The 21241-nt window shown below is 38.9% G+C and overlaps 2 protein-coding genes across 4 annotated transcripts in view; both read left to right on the top strand.

The window, feature by feature from the left end:
* The window catches only part of HEATR5B (HEAT repeat containing 5B), a 95348-nt gene extending 94361 nt beyond the window's left edge, over positions 1-987 (top strand). For both annotated transcript variants that reach the window (XM_061210773.1, XM_061210774.1), the window contains one exon: positions 277-987. In XM_061210773.1, coding sequence (XP_061066756.1) covers positions 277-581 — 305 coding nt within the window. In that variant the 3' untranslated portion in view covers positions 582-987. The remainder of the gene's footprint in view (positions 1-276) is intronic.
* A 12356-nt stretch (positions 988-13343) lies between these two features.
* Positions 13344-21241, top strand: part of STRN (striatin) — a 113536-nt gene continuing 105638 nt past the window's right edge. For both annotated transcript variants that reach the window (XM_061168809.1, XM_061168807.1), the window contains exon 1: positions 13344-13698. In XM_061168809.1, coding sequence (XP_061024792.1) covers positions 13465-13698 — 234 coding nt within the window. In that variant the 5' untranslated portion in view covers positions 13344-13464. The remainder of the gene's footprint in view (positions 13699-21241) is intronic.

Genomic DNA, 21241 nt, shown 5'->3' with positions numbered 1-21241 from the left:
CAGTATTTTTTTAATAAAACAAATTAATATAAATGAAAAATATATAATCTTAACAGGAAATCAAACCTGATTTCCTCCCCTAACATGGCTTGGACAGTTAGTAAGTATTCAATATTAATTATGAATAATTATTGAGGTCTAAAATTAGATCGTGCACATTTACTTCTATTTTACTATAATTCAGACTACCATAGTAATTGCCTAGTTTTTAAATAAAGGTTTATTGTAATTTTCAGACTTGTGATCATCTTCAGACTTTATCTTTGTTATTTGCAGGGGTCCAATTACTTGCTCTTTTAGTTCCCACTTTGATCTCTTACCTGCTGGATGAAAATTCTTTTGCCTCAGCAAGCACAGCTTCCAAAGATCTTCATGAGTTTGCACTCCAGAATTTAATGCATATTGGACCTCTGTATCCACATGCTTTCAAGACAGTAATGGGAGCGGCTCCCGAGCTGAAAGTGCGTTTGGAAACTGCTGTTCGAGCGAGCCAAGCCAGCAAAGCTAAAGCAGCCGCCAGGCAGCCGGCCCCGGCCGTGCATTCTGCACCAACAATTAAGCTAAAAACAAGTTTCCTTTAATGTGCTGTTCCATTCGTTTTTGTTTATTTTGTCAACTAGCACCTAATTATTGATAGCCACTGTATCATTCCAGTCTATAGGTTCTACTTTATTTGTATATAGGAATTATATGCTTCCAAGTAGGGTAAGTGAAATAATGCTCACACTGGTTTCTGATTTTGAAGGGATGATTTTTTTTTTTATTATGTGGTGAATGTGCTTTCATTTTTTTCCTAATAATGTTTCTCTTTTATTAATTTATTTTTTAAACACTGAGCCATAGTCTTTTAAATTAAATGCAAAAAAATTGTATCATGTAGTTGAGCAGCCTATTGATATTGTCAGGGGAAAAAATAGGTCATATTCAGCATCTGTTATAAAAAAAAATTAATTGAAAAGCAAGCTGAATTTAAATTTTGAAGTAACCAAAATAATGTAAAGTGTCGGTTTTGTGGTGTATCTATTAAGAATAAAGTTACATTTTCTTAGCATTTCTCAGAAAGTCCTTACCTTTCAGATAGATCTTTTTACTTTCATATTAGATTACTAAATTATACTTGTGTATATTTTAGTTAACTAAATTAAAACTCTCATTTAAACATTCATTAAAATGTTTCAAATGTTTCTGGGTTTTTTAATGGCTAAAATTTGGCCTCACTTATGCTTTGTAATTACAGAGCCTTGAGTCTGGCTCTGATGGTTAGTTTCATTCATCAAATATTTATTGAGTTCCTACCGTGTATAAGGCATCAAGCTAAGTGCTGCAGGGCATACAAAAATGAATTAGTCATAATTATAGTTATGCCAATCTCTCATGCAATGGGAATTTTACCAGTCAAATAGATAATTGATGACATGAATGTTTGCCACAGTGTTTAGCACACTTTAAACACCAAGTTTTACCGCACAGTGTAATATAGACTGAACCTTTCTGAACATTCCAAAGGCATACCTATTCATCTTCTGCTACCTCCTACTTATTCTCTCTCATACCCTCACTGATTGGCAGCTAATACAGCCTTGCCTTCCTCATTTAGTCTTTAGACCTCAGATAGGTGCGTTCTCACCTATTTTCTTACTGACTTTTATTTCTGCAAGGGTTTTTTGTATTTTACACCTGCTTTTCCAAAGTTATTCTCCTTGTTTTTAGAGTTTTTTTGGTAACACTTATCGAGATACAATTCACATACCATACAATTTGCCCATTTTAAATGTATAATTCAATAGTTTTTAGTATGTTCGCAATGTACTATAACCATCACCACAATCAGTTGTGAACATTTTCATTACCCCAAAGGAAATCTGGTACCCTTTAGCTGTCGCCCCACAAGCTCTCTGCTTCCCCCCAGCCTTACACTATTACTGATCTGCTTTCTGTCTCTATCAATTCTCCTATTATGAACATTTCATATAAATGAAATCATACACTATGTGGTCCTTTGTGACTGGCTTCTTAACATTTTTAAGGTTCATCCATGTGGTAGCATACATCAGTACTGCATCCCTTTTAATGGCTGAATACTATTCCATTCTATTTATATTATATTTTGTTTATCCATTCATTAGTTGATGGGCGTTTGGGTTGTTTTCACTTTTTGCCTATTACAAATAATGCTGCTGTAAACAGTTGTGTACAAGTGTTTGCATTACCCTGTATTTTCATTTAGCTTGAGTGTATACCTAGGAGTGGAATTGCTGGCTCAATGGGAACTCTGTGTTCAACTTTTTAAGGAACTGCCAGACTGTTTTCCAATCTCCTTGTTTCTTGCATACATAACCCCTTTTCGCTCATCTATTTATAAAGTATGTTTATTTCTGCCTTGGCTATTTTCTGCTGTTCTTCGAACCCAGGCTTTTCCCATCATTTCCTACTTCAGGATAGTCTACATCATGCAGTAGCAATGGTTCTGTCTCTCTCTCTCTCTCTTTTTTCCTTCTCTCCCTCTGTCTCTCTCTTTCTCCCTTTCCTCTCCCCAGTACATCTTTATACTTTCTCTAAACTCTTCTGAGCCACTGACAACTTCTAGTTTTCTATAATCATATCTATGAAAGGAATATCTGTTTGAAGAATTATATTCATTAATTTGTTTCACTGCTCAACTTATTTCTTATTATGATATAAGAAAATACCTCTCGTTTCATTTGTGAAACAGAAAAGGGCCTTAGTCTTACCTGATGAACATAAAAGCAGAGTCAGAGGCCAAAGGAAAGTCAATTTTATACATTATTATAAATTAATCAATTTTAATTATAAAATTTGCATTTATTAAATTTTGGGGAAAATTACCACAATTCACCACTCAGACCAAATTACTGTTGATATTTTAATCTGTTTCCTTCCACATTTGTAATCATCCTGCAGGTAGGCTGTTTTATCCACTTATTTTATAAGCATTTTCCCATAGAATTACTCTAATAATATGGGATAGATTTAGTAACCATCTTTTTGATAGCTACTTAATAACAAACGTACGATTATTGACTTAGCCATTATCCTATGCTATGGTACTTGGTTTCTAGTTTTTATATTAAAATAAGTAATGCTGCGTTTGACTTTTTAAAAATGAAACTTTGTAGATTATTTCCTTGGGATAGACTTCTTAAGGGGGTTATAAAAATATGACAGGTTTGAATTTTGATACACATTGCTGAATCTTAGAAAGCGACCATTTTTGAAATAGACATGAAAATGAAACTGGGTCATTGTTTACCACATTCCTTGGAGTGCCCTTAAATCTCCCCAAATATTTTGATATACCTAAATGTTTTTTAAAATGGCATTTTAGTTGGCTGTAAGTCATTATTAAGTGAATAAGAAGGACTTAATGAAGTTGGGCTGTTTTTAGTAAAACTATACTTGTTAAACAAGGAAGTTGACAGTCCTGCTCTACACACTGTGGGCCCTCAGTGTGTGTGAAGGGGGAGGCCGACTGAGGGAGTTGGAAGATCACCTTCAGATGCCACATGTCAAGGGCAATGACAAACTGGTGTGTATCCAAGCCAAGTGATATAGAGGAACTAAGGGTAAGAAAGGGCAGGCAACATGATCATTAAACATCAGATAGGAGGGTCACATAGTGGGCCACACCAATAAGTCAATGTTTCAAGTAAGTGGTTTGAAATAGAACTTAAAATGATTTTCTAAGAGACCTGTTGAAAAATGATTGCTTTGTGATAGTGCATTCCTTGACATTGGACATGTACAAGGAGAACTTGAATCCCTGTCTGTCAAAAGATTTTGTGATAAGATTCTGTAATGCTGTCTCTTATTCATTCATTGGACAGTTATTAATGGGACACTATGATGTGCCAGGCATTGGGAATACAATAGTGAACAGTCAAGCAAAGAATCTACAATGATATGTTTACATTCTGCCTGGGGACAGAGAGAAAATAATCACAGGTTGTGATAACTAGGAAAGAATGGTATGAAGCAAGGTGTGATAGAGGATAATAGGCAAGGATTCCTTCGTGGGGTTGTCCGGAGCCCTAGCCTCCCTTCTGCTGTTCAGATTGCATAAGTGACTACCTACCATTGGTTGTCTCAGAAACTCCTCAAACTCAACTAACTTAAAATTGATTTTAAATTGAACTCTTCACCTCCTTATCTAAAACCTGCTTCTCAACTCATGGTCTCCCAGTAAACCACACAGCTATTTTATCCTGATGAGTAAGCTGTTCATAAATTTTGGTATCATCCCTGACACTTCCCACTTTCTCCCTCACTATGCTTAGTTCATCACCAAGTTTCCTAAATATCTCCATGTGTCTTTATTGCCTTTATTACCATTCCTAATCCAGCACCACATTTGACTGCAGAATAGCAAAGTGGTTGTTGAGGATGGTAGGGTCAGTCTGCCTGGGTTGGAACCTGGCTCTGTCACCTACAAGATGTGTAAACTTGGGCAAGTCACTTGTCCTCACTGCGCCTCAGTTTCTACGTTTGTAAAAAGAGAAGAAGAATAATTCCTATTTTATAGAGTAGCTGTGGGTTAAATGAGTTAATACTTGGCAAAGGGCCTTAAAATAGTGCCTGACCCTTAAAAAACAATTTAGAAATGTCAGCTAATATTATATTGCTCAGGCAGGAACTAAAATGATCTTTATATATTCAAATCTGATACCTTGCTGAAAACTCTTCAGTTGGTTGCCTTACCATAAAGACCAATTCCGTAAAGTACCCTCAAGGCCCTGCATAATCTGGCCCCTGCCTACTTCATCTCCTCATTTTATTTCATCTGATCCTATAACCATATGCAGTATACCTACATGTCAAATGAAGATGATCTTGGTACTTCCACATAGGGACATTGTAAGGTTCAAGTTAATGCATATAAAATGCATTATTTTTATTGAGTAAATGCTTAATAAGTACCAGCTGTAAAAAATAGCAATTATTACTTCCTTTTGTTCTTTATGTGTCAGCTATACTGGACTTCTTTCAGCATGTCAAACACACTACAATATTTTTTCATCAGGTGTTTGAATTTTGCTAAAAAGCTCCATTTCACCTTCTTCTAGCTAGTTTATACTCATCCTTCATGTATTAATCTGGTTACATCCTCATAAAACTGTTGCAGCATTAATTTGATTATTGCCATATACTAAACACTGTATTATTTAAATTATCTTTTTCTCCTGTAATGAAAATGTATGTATTGGCTCTTTAAGCTTGAATACAATCAGCTCATGGGTTGTAATGTTATACATTTTGAGTTCGTGTGAAAGTGTATAGGAGCAGGTTCAAACCACTCCTCTTGTTACTTCATGTCCTGCACCTGGGGGGAAATCTGGGCCAGGAGATAACATAGATAATGGTAGGATTTTCCATCACAGAGGACAACTGCAAGTGCTAAAATTAACACATATTCAACAACAGTAGCATATTGAGGGCCTGCAGAGTAGAGGGAGAGATGCATCACATGCAAAATAAGTTAAATCTTTTTTGAAAAAACTTAAGGACACGTGGTCTTCAAAACTCAAAACACGAATGTACTGAACCTCTTTAACCTCATTCATTTTTCTTATTTTTCTAGCACAATGCCCAGATTTGTCCCCCACATCATGTTTATAAGAAAATAACATATCACATTTAAATTCTTTTGAGAACTGACTTAATTTATGTTAAAGGACTATCAGATGGGAGTTTGGGGTGGGAGGTGCTGTCCTGAGCAATTCAAGCCTAAATGAAGATTGGGTGTTTCTGCTGAGAAAAGTCTCCACCTGGGAAACGAGTGGTCCCTGTTGCATAGTTGGCAGGAATAGCCAGCTTATAAAAATGTCCTTCTCTCCCCACCCCCCCACGGTTATTTTTATGTAATGAAGATTACATTAATTGTTTGAAATTCAATTCCTGCCTTAGAAATAGGGGCACCATAGTTATTTAAAAAAAAAGAAAAAAAAATCTGTTGAGTAGAACTTTCATTGGCTGGAAAATTTAAAAAGAGAAAAGGGTAGAGAAGCAAGGGATGGAGTTGATGGGGAGAAAGGATAGGAATGTGTTTTTAAGAATAGTTTGTCTTTGCTTATAGAAACAGAATCTTCAGTTGATCACCATCATCAGTATTCCAAGAGAAGTCTTACTACAGCTTCAGAGCTATATTATCATTTTATTGTCTCCCTGTGTTAGATGTTTGGATTTCTTAAAGCAATCCTGAGTTTAGATTTTAAGTATTTATTTCTCTAAATATCAGCCACTACAAATTTAAAACCAATGTTAATTTTAAAATTAAATTTTGTTCAGTTAATTTATTAAAATAAATAAAATGAAATTTAATTTTGAAATTGAAATTAGGTAACTACTTTCAACCAAAAAAATAATAGTAATAATAATTATAGTAAACAATAGAAGCTATTTCCCCACCCTATCAGAAGACTGTGATGTAGATTTAACTTCCGGACTCCAAGAAAAATTTCAGATAATAGAATTCCTTGTTTCCCAACTTGTGATTGGCTGTTTCCCCAGCCCTGTCTTTACCAGACTTCAAATCTAGGGAGTAAAGTTTGGAGACTCAGGAAAGGCGCAAGCAGGGACTGGCCCCATGAATCAGGCAGAAAGAAGAGGTGAGAGAAATTAGGGAGCAGGCAGATGGTAGAAGAGACGTATACGGTGGGCTATTGCATGCTCCTCTTCCCCAAAGTTCTCTTCATCCTAGCAGAGCCCTCTCTACAGTCAAGTGGTCTACTCTTCTTTTTTTCTCGCCAGAATTTGCAAAGAGCTATCAAGTTCAGTTTGAAGGCTTTTCTTTGAGCTGTTAAATAGAGATCCAAATAACTGGTCATTTTGGATAGTTTTTTTTTTTTTTAATAGCCACCCATTTCAATAAAAAAATTTTTTTGAGCAGATGAATTATTTGTCATTTTGGGGAACCATAATCCCCACCCCATAAAGCACACACATATAAACCAAAAAATAGCAAACACTCCAATTACCTAAATAACCTTTTAGCGTTTCACAATTTCTCTCTTTAAACTGGTTATACTAATATATAAATCAACATTTCAGCAGCTGCTCTCTGTGCTTGGAAAGGAAATCCTACTTTTTGTGTCACAGTCTTTATTAATCACAAAATGAAGTGATCAGAAAACCAGCAGCAACACCCTGAGGTCTGAAGACTTCATGATTGAACACAGATGTTACTTTTTTTTAAAGATTATTTTAACTCTGCTGAATTAAAGTTCTGAATAGGGGATGAGAAAAGAAAAAGAACAATTATTGAGCCCCCAGTAGTCATGATTTTCAGTTAGTCTGTGAACTCTAATACAGTAAAAACTATCATATTCAGTATATATTATATTGTCAGGCACTATGCTAAGGGATTTACATTTCTTCTCTCATTTAATCTTCACAATAACTTTGTGAGGTAAATACTATTCTCATTAAAAATGAGAGAACTACCGCTAAAAAAAGTTAAACCATTTGTCCAAGATTTCCAGGTTTTGAAAATTGTAAAGTGAGGGAAAAAATTTAGATTTAACTCATTACAAATACCATGTCCTTTCTAGTTATTAATGTTTTCAGGATATTTTTTTGAAATTCAAAAACATTTTTGCTGTTGTATCTGAAAATGCACATCCAGAAAGGACTCCAAGAGGTTTGCCATATTCAGTTTCATGTTCTGGGTGGTAGTTGCATGCAATTGTTCAGTTTGTGAAAGTTCCCTGAGATGTTCACTTAGCACTTTTGAGGTTTTCTGTACCTGTGTTATATGCGATAAAACATTTACTTAAAAAAAGTAATTCATGCTGAACACAGAAAATGTGACAGACAGGCACAGGGAAAACAAATCACTGGTAAGCTCACTACTCAAAAATTAACATTTTCAGGAGCTGATTCAGTATAGGAAGAAGTGATGAGATTCATGGTCCTTATTTTCTTAAAGCAATTTAGAGCAAAAGAACTCTAAGGGAAGTTCTTTTAAAAGTAATGTTGTTTTTCGTTAAATTACAAAAGAAATATTACCAGATGTGGAAATTTTGGGGGGAAAAAAAAGTAAATTTCTTAGAATTCCACCTTAATATAACCACTCTTAATATTTTGGTGTACTGAGTGAGGGTTTTGTAACATGATAGATCATAAATACTATTTTATGTGTAAATAAGTCCTTGAAAGGCAAAAAGGTATTATAATAAGGTCAAACTATGAATTTAAGCAGTGCTGTTGTATATATGTGATAGTCCAAGTTATCTCTATATTTATTTATTTATTACCTTTTGACCCCACTCATCCATTTCTCCTACCCCCCACCACTGACAACCACGAATCTGTTCTTTTTATCTATGAGATTGGTTTTTTAGGGTTTTTTGGTGTGTGTGTGTGTGTGTGTGTTTAAATATATATATAAGAGACATCACATGGTATTTGTCTTTCTCTGACTTATTTCACTTAGCATTGTGCCCTTGAGGTCTATCCATGTTGTTGCAAATAGCAAGATTTCATTCTTTTTTATGGCTGAATAACACTCCATTGTATATATATACACTGCATATTTTTTATCCATTCATCCTTTGATGGACACTTAGGTTGTTTCCATGTCTTGGCTATTATAGATAATGCTGCAGTGAACATGGGAATGCAGATATATCTTTGAGATAGTGATTTCATTTCTTTCAGATATATACCCAGAAGTGGAATTGCTGGATCATATAGTAGTTTTATTTTTAATGTTTTGAGGAAACTCCGTATTGTTTTCCATAGTGGCTGCAACAATTTATATTCCCACCAATAGTTCCCTTTTCTTCACATCCTTCCCAACACTTGTTATTTCTTGTCTTTTTGATTATAGCCATTCTAACAGGTGTGAGGTGATATCTCATCTTGGTTTTTATTTGCATTTCCCTGATGACTAATGATGTTGAACATCTTTTCCTGTGTCTGTTTTGGCCATCTGCGTGTGTTCTTTGGAAAAATGTCTCTTCACATCTTCTGCCCATTTAAAAATCTGATTGTTTTTTACTGTTGTATAAGTTCTTTATATATTTTGGATATTAAACCCTTATCAGATATATGATTTGCAAATATTTCTCCCATTTAGTAGGTTGCCTTTTTATTTTGTTGATGGTTTCCTTTGATGTGCAGAAGCTTTTTAGTTTGATATAGTCCCGCTTGTTGATTTTGCTTTACTTTTACTTTTGGTGTCAGGTTAAAAAATCATCACCAAGACCTTTGTCAAGGAGCTTACCAGTCAGACAGAGAAAAACAAATATCATATGATATCGCTTATATGTGGAATCTAAAAAAAAATGTTACAAATGAACCTATTTACAAAACAGAAATAGAGTCACAGATGTAGAAAACAAACTTACGGTTACTAGGGGGTAAAAGTGGGGGGGGATAAGTTGGGAGATTGGGATTGACATATACACACTACCACATATAAAATAGATAACTAATAAGGACCTGCTATATAGCACAGGGAACTCTTGTCGATACACGGTAGTATATGCATATGTATATGTATAATTGATTCACTTTGCTGTACAGCAGAAACTAACACAACAGTGTAAATCAACTATAGTCCAGTAAAAATTAATTTAAAAAAAGGAGCTTACCACTTATGTTTCTTCTAGTTTTATGGTTTCAGGTCTCCCGTTCAAGTCTAACCCTTCTTGAGTTAATTTTTGTGTATGGTATAAGTTAGTGGTCCAGTTTCATTCTTTTGCATGTGGCTGTCCAGTTTTCCCACCACTATTTATCAAAGAGACAATCTTTCCCCATTATATATTCTTGGCTCCTTTGTTAGAGTTAATTGACCATGTATGTGTGGGTTTATTTCTGGGCTCTCTACTTTGTTTTATTGATCTATGTCTGTATTTATGCCAATACCATACTATTTTAATTACTATAGTTTTGTAATAGAGTTTGAAATCAGGGAGCATAATGCTTCCAGCTGTGTTCTTCTTAGGATTGCTTTGACTATTCAGGGTCCTTTGTGGTGTCATACAAATTTTAGGAATACTTGTTCTATTTCTGTGAAAAATGCCATTGGAATTTTGATAGGGATTGCGCTGAATCTGTAGATTGCTTTGGGTAGTATTTAACAATATTAGTTCTTCCAATCCATGGGCATGGAATATCTTTCCATTTATTTGTGTGATCTTCAATTTCTTTCTTTAATATCTTATAGTTTTCAGTGTACAGGTCTTTCACCTCCTTGGCTAAATTTATTCCTAGGTATTGTATGCTTTTTGATGCAAATGTAAATGGGATTCTTTTCTTAATTTCTCTTTCGGATAGTTTGTTGTTGGCATAGAGAGATACAACTGATTTTTGTATATTGATTTTTTTTTATCCTTCAACACTACTGAATTTGTTTATTGGTACTAACTTTTTTGATGGCATCTAGATATAGTATTATGTCATCTGCAAAGAGTGACAGTTTTACTTCTTCCCTTCCAATTTGGATGCATTTTATTTCCTTTTCTTACTTAATTGCTCTGGCTAGCACTTCCAATACTATGTTAAATAACAGTAGCAAGAGTAAACATCCTGTCTTGTTGCTGATCTTAGAGGAAAAGCTTTCAGCTTTTCACCATTAGTATGATGTTAGCTGTGGGTCTGCCATAAATGTCCTTTATTATGTTGAGGTACATTCCCTCTATACCTGCTTTGTTGAGAGTTTTTATCATAAATGGATGTTGTACTTTGTCAGATGCTTTTTCTGCATCTATTGAGATGATCATATAATTTTTATTTTTCATTTTGTTAATGTGATGTATCACATTGACTGATTTGCAGATTTTCAATCAGCCTTGCATTCCTGGAATAAATCCCACTTGATCATGGTGAAGGATCCTTTTAATGTATTACTGAATTTTGCTAATATTTTGTTGAGGATTTTTGCACCTATGTTCATCAGGGATATTGGCCTGTAATTTTCTTTTCTTGTGGCATCCTTGTCTGGTTTTGGCATCAGAGTAATGCTGGACTCATAAAATGAATTTGGACGAGTTCCCTTCTCTTCAATATTTTGGAAGGGTTTGAGAAGGATTGGTATTAATTCTTCTTTGAATGTTAGGTAGAATTCACCAGTGAAGCTCTCTGGTCCTGGACTTTTGTTTATTAGGAGGTTTTTGATTACTGATTCACTCTCCTTACTAATAATTGCTTGGTTCAGATTTTCTATTTCTTCCTGATTCAGTTTTAATAGGTTGTATGTTTTTAGGAATTTGTCCATTTCTTCTAGGTTGTCCAATTTGTTGACATATAATTGTTTGTAGTTGTCTCTTATGATTCTTTGTATTTCTGTGGTATCAGTTGTAACATCTCCTCTTTCATTTCTGATTTTATTTATTTGAGTCCTCTTTCTTTTTTTCTTGGTGAATCTAGCTAAAGGTGTTATGGGTTCTTAAACAGTTACCATTAAATTTAATCATGTTTTATAGTATGTTATAAATGTATTTAAAGGAATTGTCAGACATGTCTTCTATTAGAGGGGAAAAAAAACTTTTAACATTCAAAACTTGTAAGATTACTTAAATCCTTCAGATGAAAAAATATGCCATTGTTGCATTATTGTCCCCTTGATACTCTGATATATCTGACAAGTAAGAGAGGAGGCAACCTGTTAACAGAACTAGCAATCAGGAATTCTGGTTTCTAGTTTTGACTGTGCCACTCACTCAAAGCCTCATTGTGAACAAGTTCAACTTCTTTGGACTTCAGTTTCCTAAACTGTAAAATGAGAGGATTGGGTAGTATCTCAGAGGACGCTTACAGCCAAAATAATTTACGACACAGGGAATTTGGTCACGCCTGGATTAAACTTTTATTACAGTAAAGAATGAATTCATAAAGCTGAAACATTCAATAACTGGGAGAGAGAGCTAGCCATCTTTGCAACCAGATTAGATACAATGTGTTTCCTGTCCTTTCCACAAGTAGCAATGGGAAGAGGGGGAAGGGGGAGCACAGGGACAGGATGTCCTTCCCTGACATGTCACTCACCAGCCTATATCTTTACATTTTTTCATGGCCATAAGGTCTGATATCCCAGAATTCCATCCCACAAAAGAATTACAAAATGACTTGCTTTGGGGACAAAATAAGTGCTTAATTTCAAGTTCATTTGTTAAATTTTTTTCAGGTGCCTTCCTTTCATTATCGTTGTAGTGTGAATTTATAGTGACATAACTTCAAAGACTTGGAAGGATAACATTTAGAGAGAAACACTTGAAAGGACTTCGGTGTGCTTTCGGTAGGCTAATACTATCGCCAGTTTGCAAATGAACCGTGGAAGAAACTGGGAACCCGACAAGTGAAAATGGAGAAGTGCCTGGATACCTAAGATAGCTCTAGGGAGCAGAAAGGGACTTTTGTTTTTTCAGGTAGTTTAACTTTAAGGCACTGTGAGAATTGACTGTATATTTGCCAGTCTCCCTTTGATGACAGGAATTGTGTCATTTATCTTTATATCCCCAGTGACAGATAGCACTTAGAGTCAAATATTTGCTGAAATGACTATAAATTGCTCGGGAATAAGAAAAAATGAGATTGAAATAACAGAGCCTTGGCTATCCGAAACTTTTACAGGATTTACAGCAAGATTAACTACAAAGGGAAAAGGACTTCAGCGGAGTAGTGTTTCGGATGAAGTGTCAACAAACCAGAATTTGGAATAAGCAGAAAGCTGCTGTGTTGAGTCCAGGAGAGAGATGATCAGAGTTCCTTCTAAGTGAAAACTGATCAGGCAACAGGTTTGATTGAACCCTAAGTGTAAAAGAAAGGCAGGAGCGACAGCGATACAGAAATGTACAGAACTCAGGAGTGTCTAGGGTCAGAGAATCACCCAAGTCGGAGCAGAAGGGAGAGGTCTGAATGTGCTGGCTGGAGAACCCCGGTCCAGGCTCCGGACTGGCGAAGCTCGCTTTGAGCTTGATTCTTAGCAGAACTACCAGGAAGCCCTAAAAGATGTGCAGCTCGGGCTGGCATTGCAGCGCGATAACTTCCGTGTGTGTGTGTGTGTGCAACAGCGAGCGCCGCCCGAGAACTTCCGCGTGCGAGGGAGACTGCAGCACCACCCGCCAGCGCCCTGCCGCTAGAGTGAGGAAACCCGCGCTCCCCGCCGGGGGGGCGGCCCCCTCCGCCGCGGGCATGGGCGGGACTGGGGCTGGGGCTGGGCCGCGGCCCCGCCCCAGCCGATCGCAACCCCACAGGCCGCCCGGGCCGCGCTCGCCCGCGCCACGCCCCGCGACTACATTTCCCAGCAAGCCCCGGGAAGCCCGCGCGCCGCAGTTGACCCATTTCCCGGCCCGTCCCGGGCTCGGTCGGCCCCCGCGCCCAGGCAGCTGCTCCCTGCTGACTGGGGTGTGGGCGGGGAGCGGCGGGAGGAGGAGGCGCTGCTGGCCGCTGCAGTTGCCTCCGCTGCTGGGCGCCTGGGCAGCTCTCCCGGTTCCCGCGGCCGCCATGGACGAGCAAGCGGGTCCCGGCGTCTTCTTCAGCAACAACCACCCGGGCGCCGGCGGTGCCAAGGGTCTCGGGCCTCTGGCGGAGGCTGCCGCGGCCGGCGACGGAACGGCTGCGGCGGGGGCGGCCCGAGCCCAGTACAGTCTCCCGGGGATCCTGCACTTCCTGCAGCACGAGTGGGCCCGCTTCGAGGTCGAGAGAGCCCAGTGGGAAGTGGAGCGGGCGGAGCTGCAGGTAAAGACCCTCCCGGCCTGGCCCTCTTCATCCCGCCTCTTCGCTCCCTTCCGCCCCGCCCCGGACCCTTCCCCCTCCCCCGCTCAGCCCTCGCTCGTCCCCTCCCCCTTTGCTCCCGCCCATCCCACCCAGAACCTCGTCCCCTTCCTCCCTTCACCTTTGCCTTTCGCCGACCCCACTTCCTCGACCCAGGTTCCCACTCCCGCTCGTGATGCGTTGTTTACCCTCCCAGCACCTTTTCATCTGCTCCTTCCCACTCTTAACTCTCAGGCTCATTTCAGCTGTCTTGCCATTCCACATCTTAGGTCGTCCCTTTCAGTTTACTAATTGGGCTGACAGTAGTTTTACGAGATGAGCAGCAAATCATCTCCTGTCCTAGTGAGTCCCATCCTAGGTCTAGAGACGGTCCCCGTAAAAGGTATTGACAGTTGGAGCCTGTCTGTAAGGAAGGTGATCAAAGAAGACCAGAAGTTGTGTCCGTGAGGCCTTGACTTTAGGCAAGAAGCTGCTCTTGGGCCAAAGTGTTACTAGGAATGTCAGCTCCCTTTTTATATATGTAAATGTTTCTTCTCTTCCTTTTCCCTCACCCCCTCCCGCGTTTCTTTTAGCTGTTTCAGATTCGTGGATTTTGAATGAAGGACCTAGATGATCACAGTCAGATGATGGTTCAGGGGTGGTTTTCAGTTCTCACAATCTGAAACTTCCTAAGGGTTAATTTTCTGTTCAAGGTTTTGTGAGATTGACTTGTAATTTAAAAGGAACTAAAGGGGGCTTTAAAGTTGATTACATTTCCTTTCATAATCTGCAAGGTAAAGTATTGGGTTGGCCGGAAGGTTCGTTCGGTTAATGAATACGTTGTTCAATAAAGTTCTTAGTGAAAATGAAAAATGTGTGTCTTAGTTTTACTGAAAACCGAACAAGCTTTTTGGCCAGCCCAGTATATCCAGGGGAGGAAGCTATTGTGGGCTCTTAGAAGAATGAAAGTGAGGCTGATATTTTGCAGGCCATTCTGAATTGGTAAGTAGGTTTCAGTGGTTGTTCTTAAAACTTCCAAGGCACTTCCAAGGCATACACCAATTTCACAAAGAACTCTGAGTGGCTGTGCCTTTCTGTTTTACTGGCTAATCCTGTATGCTTATGAAATCTGAGTGTAGTTTTGGTTGGTGAAACACTCGAAGTTAAAATGCTACCCACGGTGTCACCGTTTTGGGTAGCATGTATTTTCTTTGGCACTTAAAAAAATGAAAAGGAGAAATAGAATCATGTGCTGGAACGGGCTGCTTTGGTGGAGTGGAAGTGGTCGTGGAAGGAGCAAGCAGAAAGGGTCATAATACAAGCTGTGGTTGCTGCCAGCTCTGTGACCTTGAGGAAATCCTTTAACCTCTTTGAACTTCACTTCCATCATTTCTTCAGCATATTTATTGAGTGCTTATACTGTGCCTCTAGGCCCTGGGATTAACAAAACTGACAAAGCTTCTGCCCTCATAGAGCTTATGTTTTAGTCGGGAGGCAGTCAGCAAATGCAACTATATAGTATACTGATCCACAGTGCAGCTGCTATGGGAAAAATAAATCAAGGTACAAGTGTAGAGTTGTGATAGGGGCAGCTGTTTTAGATGGAGTGGTCAGGGAAAAATTTGTAATTTTTCTCATAATGAACTAGCAATGCATTCCATAAGTGAGCTTGTGGATTTCAGACTTAACGGAAGTATTAAAGGCAGGCTTTAACTTTAATGTTGTATAGTTGTGGATAATGATTTTTGTATGTAGCTGCTTAAATTTTAGTTTCTTATCCAGTTTAGGGAATGTAAGATAAATCACAGTACTTTGTTCAAAAACAAACAACAATTCTTACCTCCTTACCTGGGAAATTTGAGAATTTCCAACCTATCTCAACTCCTCTCCCCCCACCCCCATATTTAACTTTTCAATTTACCTGTAACTATAGTTACTCTTTAGTTATGCCCCCTCTACCCCTTCCCCCAATGTATACACACATACACATACTACTTGCCGGGTTATTTATCGCAAATCTTAAACTTCTGGTAGGTTTCCCATTGGTGCTCATCATATTAAGGGCACTACATTTTTTATCTTTTGGTTTGTGCTCCAGTTAAATTAAGCATCCATGGAGAAACTTAGAAAATGTGCCATAGTTTTTAAACAGAACAGTATGTATTTTGGAAGGAGAGAGTTCACAGGAATCTGTGGTCTTTGACCCTCTTATTAGCATAATTGAAAATATATTTTAAGAATCATTTCTTTACATCAACATCATTAAATTTGACCATGTTGTTTATTTTTCTTTTCCCATTGGAATTTTTCTAGAAAAACAGTAGGAAATAAGAATTGAATGAATGATGATGAAATTTGGATCAGTTGGTATCCTCCTTTTATTTTTAAATCTGTGCTTAAGTCATTAACACCAGAGTCAACAAAAATACCTTTAAGATTAGGTCTAATTTGTCCCTTCAGGAACCTGTCAGTCCTGCTCTTTCAAGTTGCCAGGGCAGAGTTGTGAAAGGCAGTCCAAGCTCTCATCTCCCTGGCCTGCCGGCACCACTTCCTCCTTCCTTCAGATCTTGGGAGTAAGGAACTGGCCACATTGTGCCAAAAACTTATTGGTCATTTTTTGCCCCCTTGCCCATCTAGGTTAATATAAAATTCTCTTTTTACTTTTGGCAATCCCCCTCCTGCCTGACCACCACCATTCATATGAGAATAGGTAATTCATGGGAAAAGAATGGTTAAGGTTATTATTGAGCTTTATATTTGTGAAAGGAATTGGAGATAGAATACAAATCATAACATTTGAGAGAATTTTCTGTGTATGAGACATTGTGCTAGATGATTTCAAAGAAACAGTCTAATTGGAGTGATAGAACAAACAAAATGCAGTAGAATCAGAGTTTATCATTTGGGGGGTTTAAATTTTCTTAGGCTAGCATAAGAGAGGAGGGCTAGTAGTGAATGGGGAGATTAGCAGGAAGAAAGAATTTATGAAGTAATGAAAACCTAAGGCTCAGTATTTGAAAATTACTGACTTCTGGGAAAGAAGCATGTAAGTAAAAAATAGAAGGTATTGTCCCTAGATTTAGAAGTTTGTGTGTGGTAGGGGAGGCTCTGCTGTCTACCTGGAAATGCTGAATTGCATGAAAAAAGGTGATACGATTGAGTATTAGGGCATATGGTCTGGAGGCTCTGTACTGGAATGTTTATGAGTCTGGGTTTTGGCATTATTGGTTCATATTTTCATTCAACAAATGTTTTCAAGTACCTACTTCATACCAAGTCCTGTTCTAAGGCACTGGAGAAACGATAACGATTAAAACAGATCCTGCCTGCATGAAGCTTAAATCGTGGGGGAAGACGGGCAGCAATAAATGAATACATTTATCAAACGTTAGGTGGTAATAAAGTGCCATGATAAGGTAGGGTAAGGAGGATATGGAGCGCTTGAGAGGGTGGAGTGGGGAAGAAAGGCTTTACTATTGATAAGGTGCTATTTAAACAAAGACCTGAAAAGGTGACATTTGCGGAAAGAGTGTTCTAGGCAGAGGGAACAGTAGGGGGAAGGGGAAACATGCTCAGAATGTTTGCAGAGTAATTAGGCAAGTGTGGCTGGAGTAGAGGAGGAGAATGGAAGAAATGATGTCAGAGATACTGGGTCTTGCTCATTGTAAGGACTTTATTTTTACCTCAGCAAGATGGGCAACTGTTGAAATGTTTTGAGCAAAAGAGTGACACCATCTTTAAATGGAACCCTTTGCAAGGATCCAGAATAGACTTGGAGGGGAGAAAGGGGAGATAAATCAAAGTCTAGTTAGGAGGCTATTTTAATAATCCAAGCCAGAGATGAACTAGGGTAATAGTGATGCGTTAAGTGAATAATATTCACATGTGATACATACTCAAAATATAATGGATCCTGAATACATTTTTGGAGGTAGAACTAGCAAGATATGCCGAAGGATAGGTTGTGAGATTTGAGAAAAAGGGGAGTCAATTATGACTCAATTATTTTGACTGAGCAGCTTCATAGGACTATTGTGAAGGTTTACTGAGCATTTAAATGGACAAAATAAGCACTTAAAATGACAGTTTATTTTTTGTTATTATTATAACTATTATTTACAATTACAGTGAAAGGCAACATGGCATAGACCTGGATTTAAATCTTTGCTTTAAAACTTACTGTTTTATTTCATGCTAAAAATATATGTTTACCGTAATTCTGACCTCTCAGGACCTTAGTGTCCTCATTTGTAAGGTGAGACTGATAAACTACCTTGTGAGAATTAAATGAGATATTTAAAAATATCTAGCAGAGGTCTGGTACATAACACAAAGTAAGTGCCGAATAAATAAATGGTAGCAAGTGCATGATGTTAAATTTGTACTCCAATTTGTCTCCTTGTCCCCCAGAGAAAAGCAGAATCTTCAGTCATAAATCTTCTAAGGCTAGAGCATGTAAGTGTCATCCTGGGACCATGCAGTCTAATACTCTGGGTCTGATCGTGGCGCTCAGGGACATTTATGGAGGAGTGAATTATTGCCATTCCATAGCAATCAGTCTCTCTGCCCGCTGCCCTCGGAGCACCCAGACAGGTAGCATCAGGGCCACTGTGAGGGGGGACACGGTGAGGGAAGGCGGGAGGTAGTGGGGGCCACCCTGCGGTATCCTGTCCCCTCCTGAGGCACCGTCAGGTGGAATCCATGGTGGGACTCAGTGTCCAGGAGCCCAGGAGAGGCCATGGGGACCCTCAGGCCAGGAAAGGCAGGCCCGAGGCGGGCCGCCCCGGGGCCCAGGGGAGCAGAGGCAAGGTTCCTGGGAGGAGCGGACTCCCCCGGGCAGCCGGCCACCACGCTCCTGGCCTGGTGGGTGGTCACAGCCCATCTTTCTGTCCCCCAAGGGGACTTGCCGAGAGAGAGGGGGTGGCCAGCAGTGTGACCCGTCTTTCACGTGAGCTGGGCGCCCAGGCTGGATGTGAGCTCCCTCCAGAGCACGTAACAGTCGGGGTTCACTCACAGGGCTGGGCTGGGACGGACGCCCCGACCCGGCCCTTCGGCCCCCTCTCGCCTCATCTGTCAGTCGGTCAGCCTCAAAACATTGACTGTATACTTGAAATGTTCTTGCTTTTCTTTATAATCCACTATGTGTCTGTTGTTTGGAACATATAAATTTCTCTGAATATGTTTGTCTTAACCTTGCATGACTTTTTGGATAACAAATTATATACATTTACCAACCACTCTATAAAACTAATCTTTGGTATTATTTGGCCTTTTTAAACCACTTCCTTTTAACTTGGAACAGGTGAACCCCATTGTGGTATGTATAATTTTGTAAACAGGTTCGTTTTTCATTCTATTCATATTATTGACAATTTATAATCTTTAAATATATTTTGGAAAGATTATAGAGGTTTTACTCTTTTAAAACATATCCTACTATTTGTCACTTTAGTTCAGTGTTTTTCAACTTTAGCTGCAATCTTAGAATAATCTGGGAAACTTTAAAAAGTATTCATTTCCTGGCCTGTACCCCAGATCATTTAAATCAGATAAGAATTAGCGTCCATGGCATTAGTATTCTTTTGAGTTTCCTGGTGGCTCTAATATACAGCAAGGATTGAGAACCATTGCTTTAGTTGTCCTTTTCTGTTATTATGTATGTTGGTGATTTCAACACTTGTGTTTGTATTCCAGATATGGATGACTTTTTATATAATTTGGGATATAATTTCTGTTATTTTTCTATTATTCTTTCTGATGGTACCTAGCATTTTTAGGCAGTAGAATATTATAGTTTGAATCACCTCCTGCTGAATGAGAGATATAATGATGTAGTAATCTTTGAGCTGGAATAAACTTTGGAAGTAATCACCTACAACTTTCTTTTAGGGGTAAAATCTTTGAGCTGGAATAAACTTTGCAAGTAATCCCCTACAACTTTCTTTCTTTTAGGGGTAACCCCCAGAGAGGGGTTAAATGACCAAGAATGAAATAGGTTTCATACAAGCCCTGTCACTTAAATCTCCAGATACCTTTATGATTTTTAAAAAACTTCTCAAATACATTATCTTCCTTGATCCTTACAACCTTCTCAGTTAATCAGAGTCACACTAATGTGACTTATCATTTCCCTTTTTATTTTAAAACAACAAACATGGAGATTTTACTGTGTTCTATATACTGTTCTCTAGCTTATTTTATTAGCGACATTTAAGATTTCCTCTTGACTTTGGTGCTCTGTAGTGTCATTATGATGTGTCAAGGTATAGATTTCCTTTTATTTTATTTGGGACTTTGTTAGGCTTGAATCTCTAGATTGACATCTCATTAGTTCTGCAGAATTCTTGGTCATTATCTCTTTAGATTTCTCCTCTGTCTTATTCTCTTTTCTTTTCCTTTTGGGTCTCTGATTACACGTATCTTAGGCCTTCTTTATCTGCTCTATATTTCCCATTTTTTTATCACTACATGCTTTATTCCAGATAATTTATTCTGATTTATCATCCAGTCCATTAATTTTCTCTACAGTTGAATCTAGTCTTTTAAGGTCATCCAGTGAGTTTGTGATTTTGGTTATTGTTGAACTTCAGTTTGGGTTCCATTTATTTTTATTTATTTATTTTTTTATTAATTAATTAATTAATTTATTTATTTTTGGCTATGTTGGGTCTTCGTTGCTGCGCGCGGGCCTTCTCTAGTTGCGGCGAGCGGGGGTTACTCTTCGTTGCGGTGCGCGGGCTTCTCATTGCGGTGGCCTCTCTCGTTGCGGAGCATGGGCTCCAGGCACATGGGCTTCAGTAGTTGTGGCTCGTGGGCTTCAGCAGTTGTGGCTCGCGGGCTCCAGAGCACAGGCTCAGTAGTTGTGGCACACAGGCTTAGTTGCTCCATGGCATGTGGCATCTTCCCGGACCAGGGCTCGAACCCATGTCCCCTGTGGTGGCAGGTGGATTCTTAACCACTGCGCCACCAGGGAAGCCCTGGGTTCCATTTATAAATCTGCTGCATCTTTTCTTAGCAGCTTCCTATTCCCTGAAGATATTTTCAGGGTCGTCTTTTATTCTTTAAACCTAGTAAGTATAGTTATTTCTTTTTCTTTGTTTTTAATTAATTAATTAATTTATTTATCTTTGGCTGCATTGGGTCTTCGTTGATGCATGCAGGCTTTCTCTAGTTGCAGCGAGCGGGGGCTACTCTGTTGTGGTGCATGGGCTTCTCATTGCGGTGGCTTCTCTTGTTGCGGAGCACAGGCTCTAGGTGCACGGGCTTCAGTAGTTGTGGCTCGCAGGCTCTAGAGCGCAGGCTCAGTAGCCGTGGCGCACGGGCTTAGTTGCTCCGCGGCATGTGGGATCTTCCGGGACCAGGGCTGGAACCCGTGTCCCCTGCATTGGCAGGCAGATTCTTAACCACTGTGCCACCAGGGAAGTCCCCAGTTATTTCAAAGTTGGTGTCTCTCTTCTTCCTGTATGTGAGGTCTTGGCGGTCCCTTTCTGTGGTCTGTTGTTTTTGCTGGCTCCTGCTCGTGATGGCT

This window comes from Eubalaena glacialis, chromosome 14, assembly GCF_028564815.1.
Source record: "Eubalaena glacialis isolate mEubGla1 chromosome 14, mEubGla1.1.hap2.+ XY, whole genome shotgun sequence".
Classification (NCBI taxonomy): Eukaryota; Metazoa; Chordata; class Mammalia; order Artiodactyla; family Balaenidae; genus Eubalaena; species Eubalaena glacialis.
This window is presented reverse-complemented; position numbering and strand designations above follow the sequence as displayed.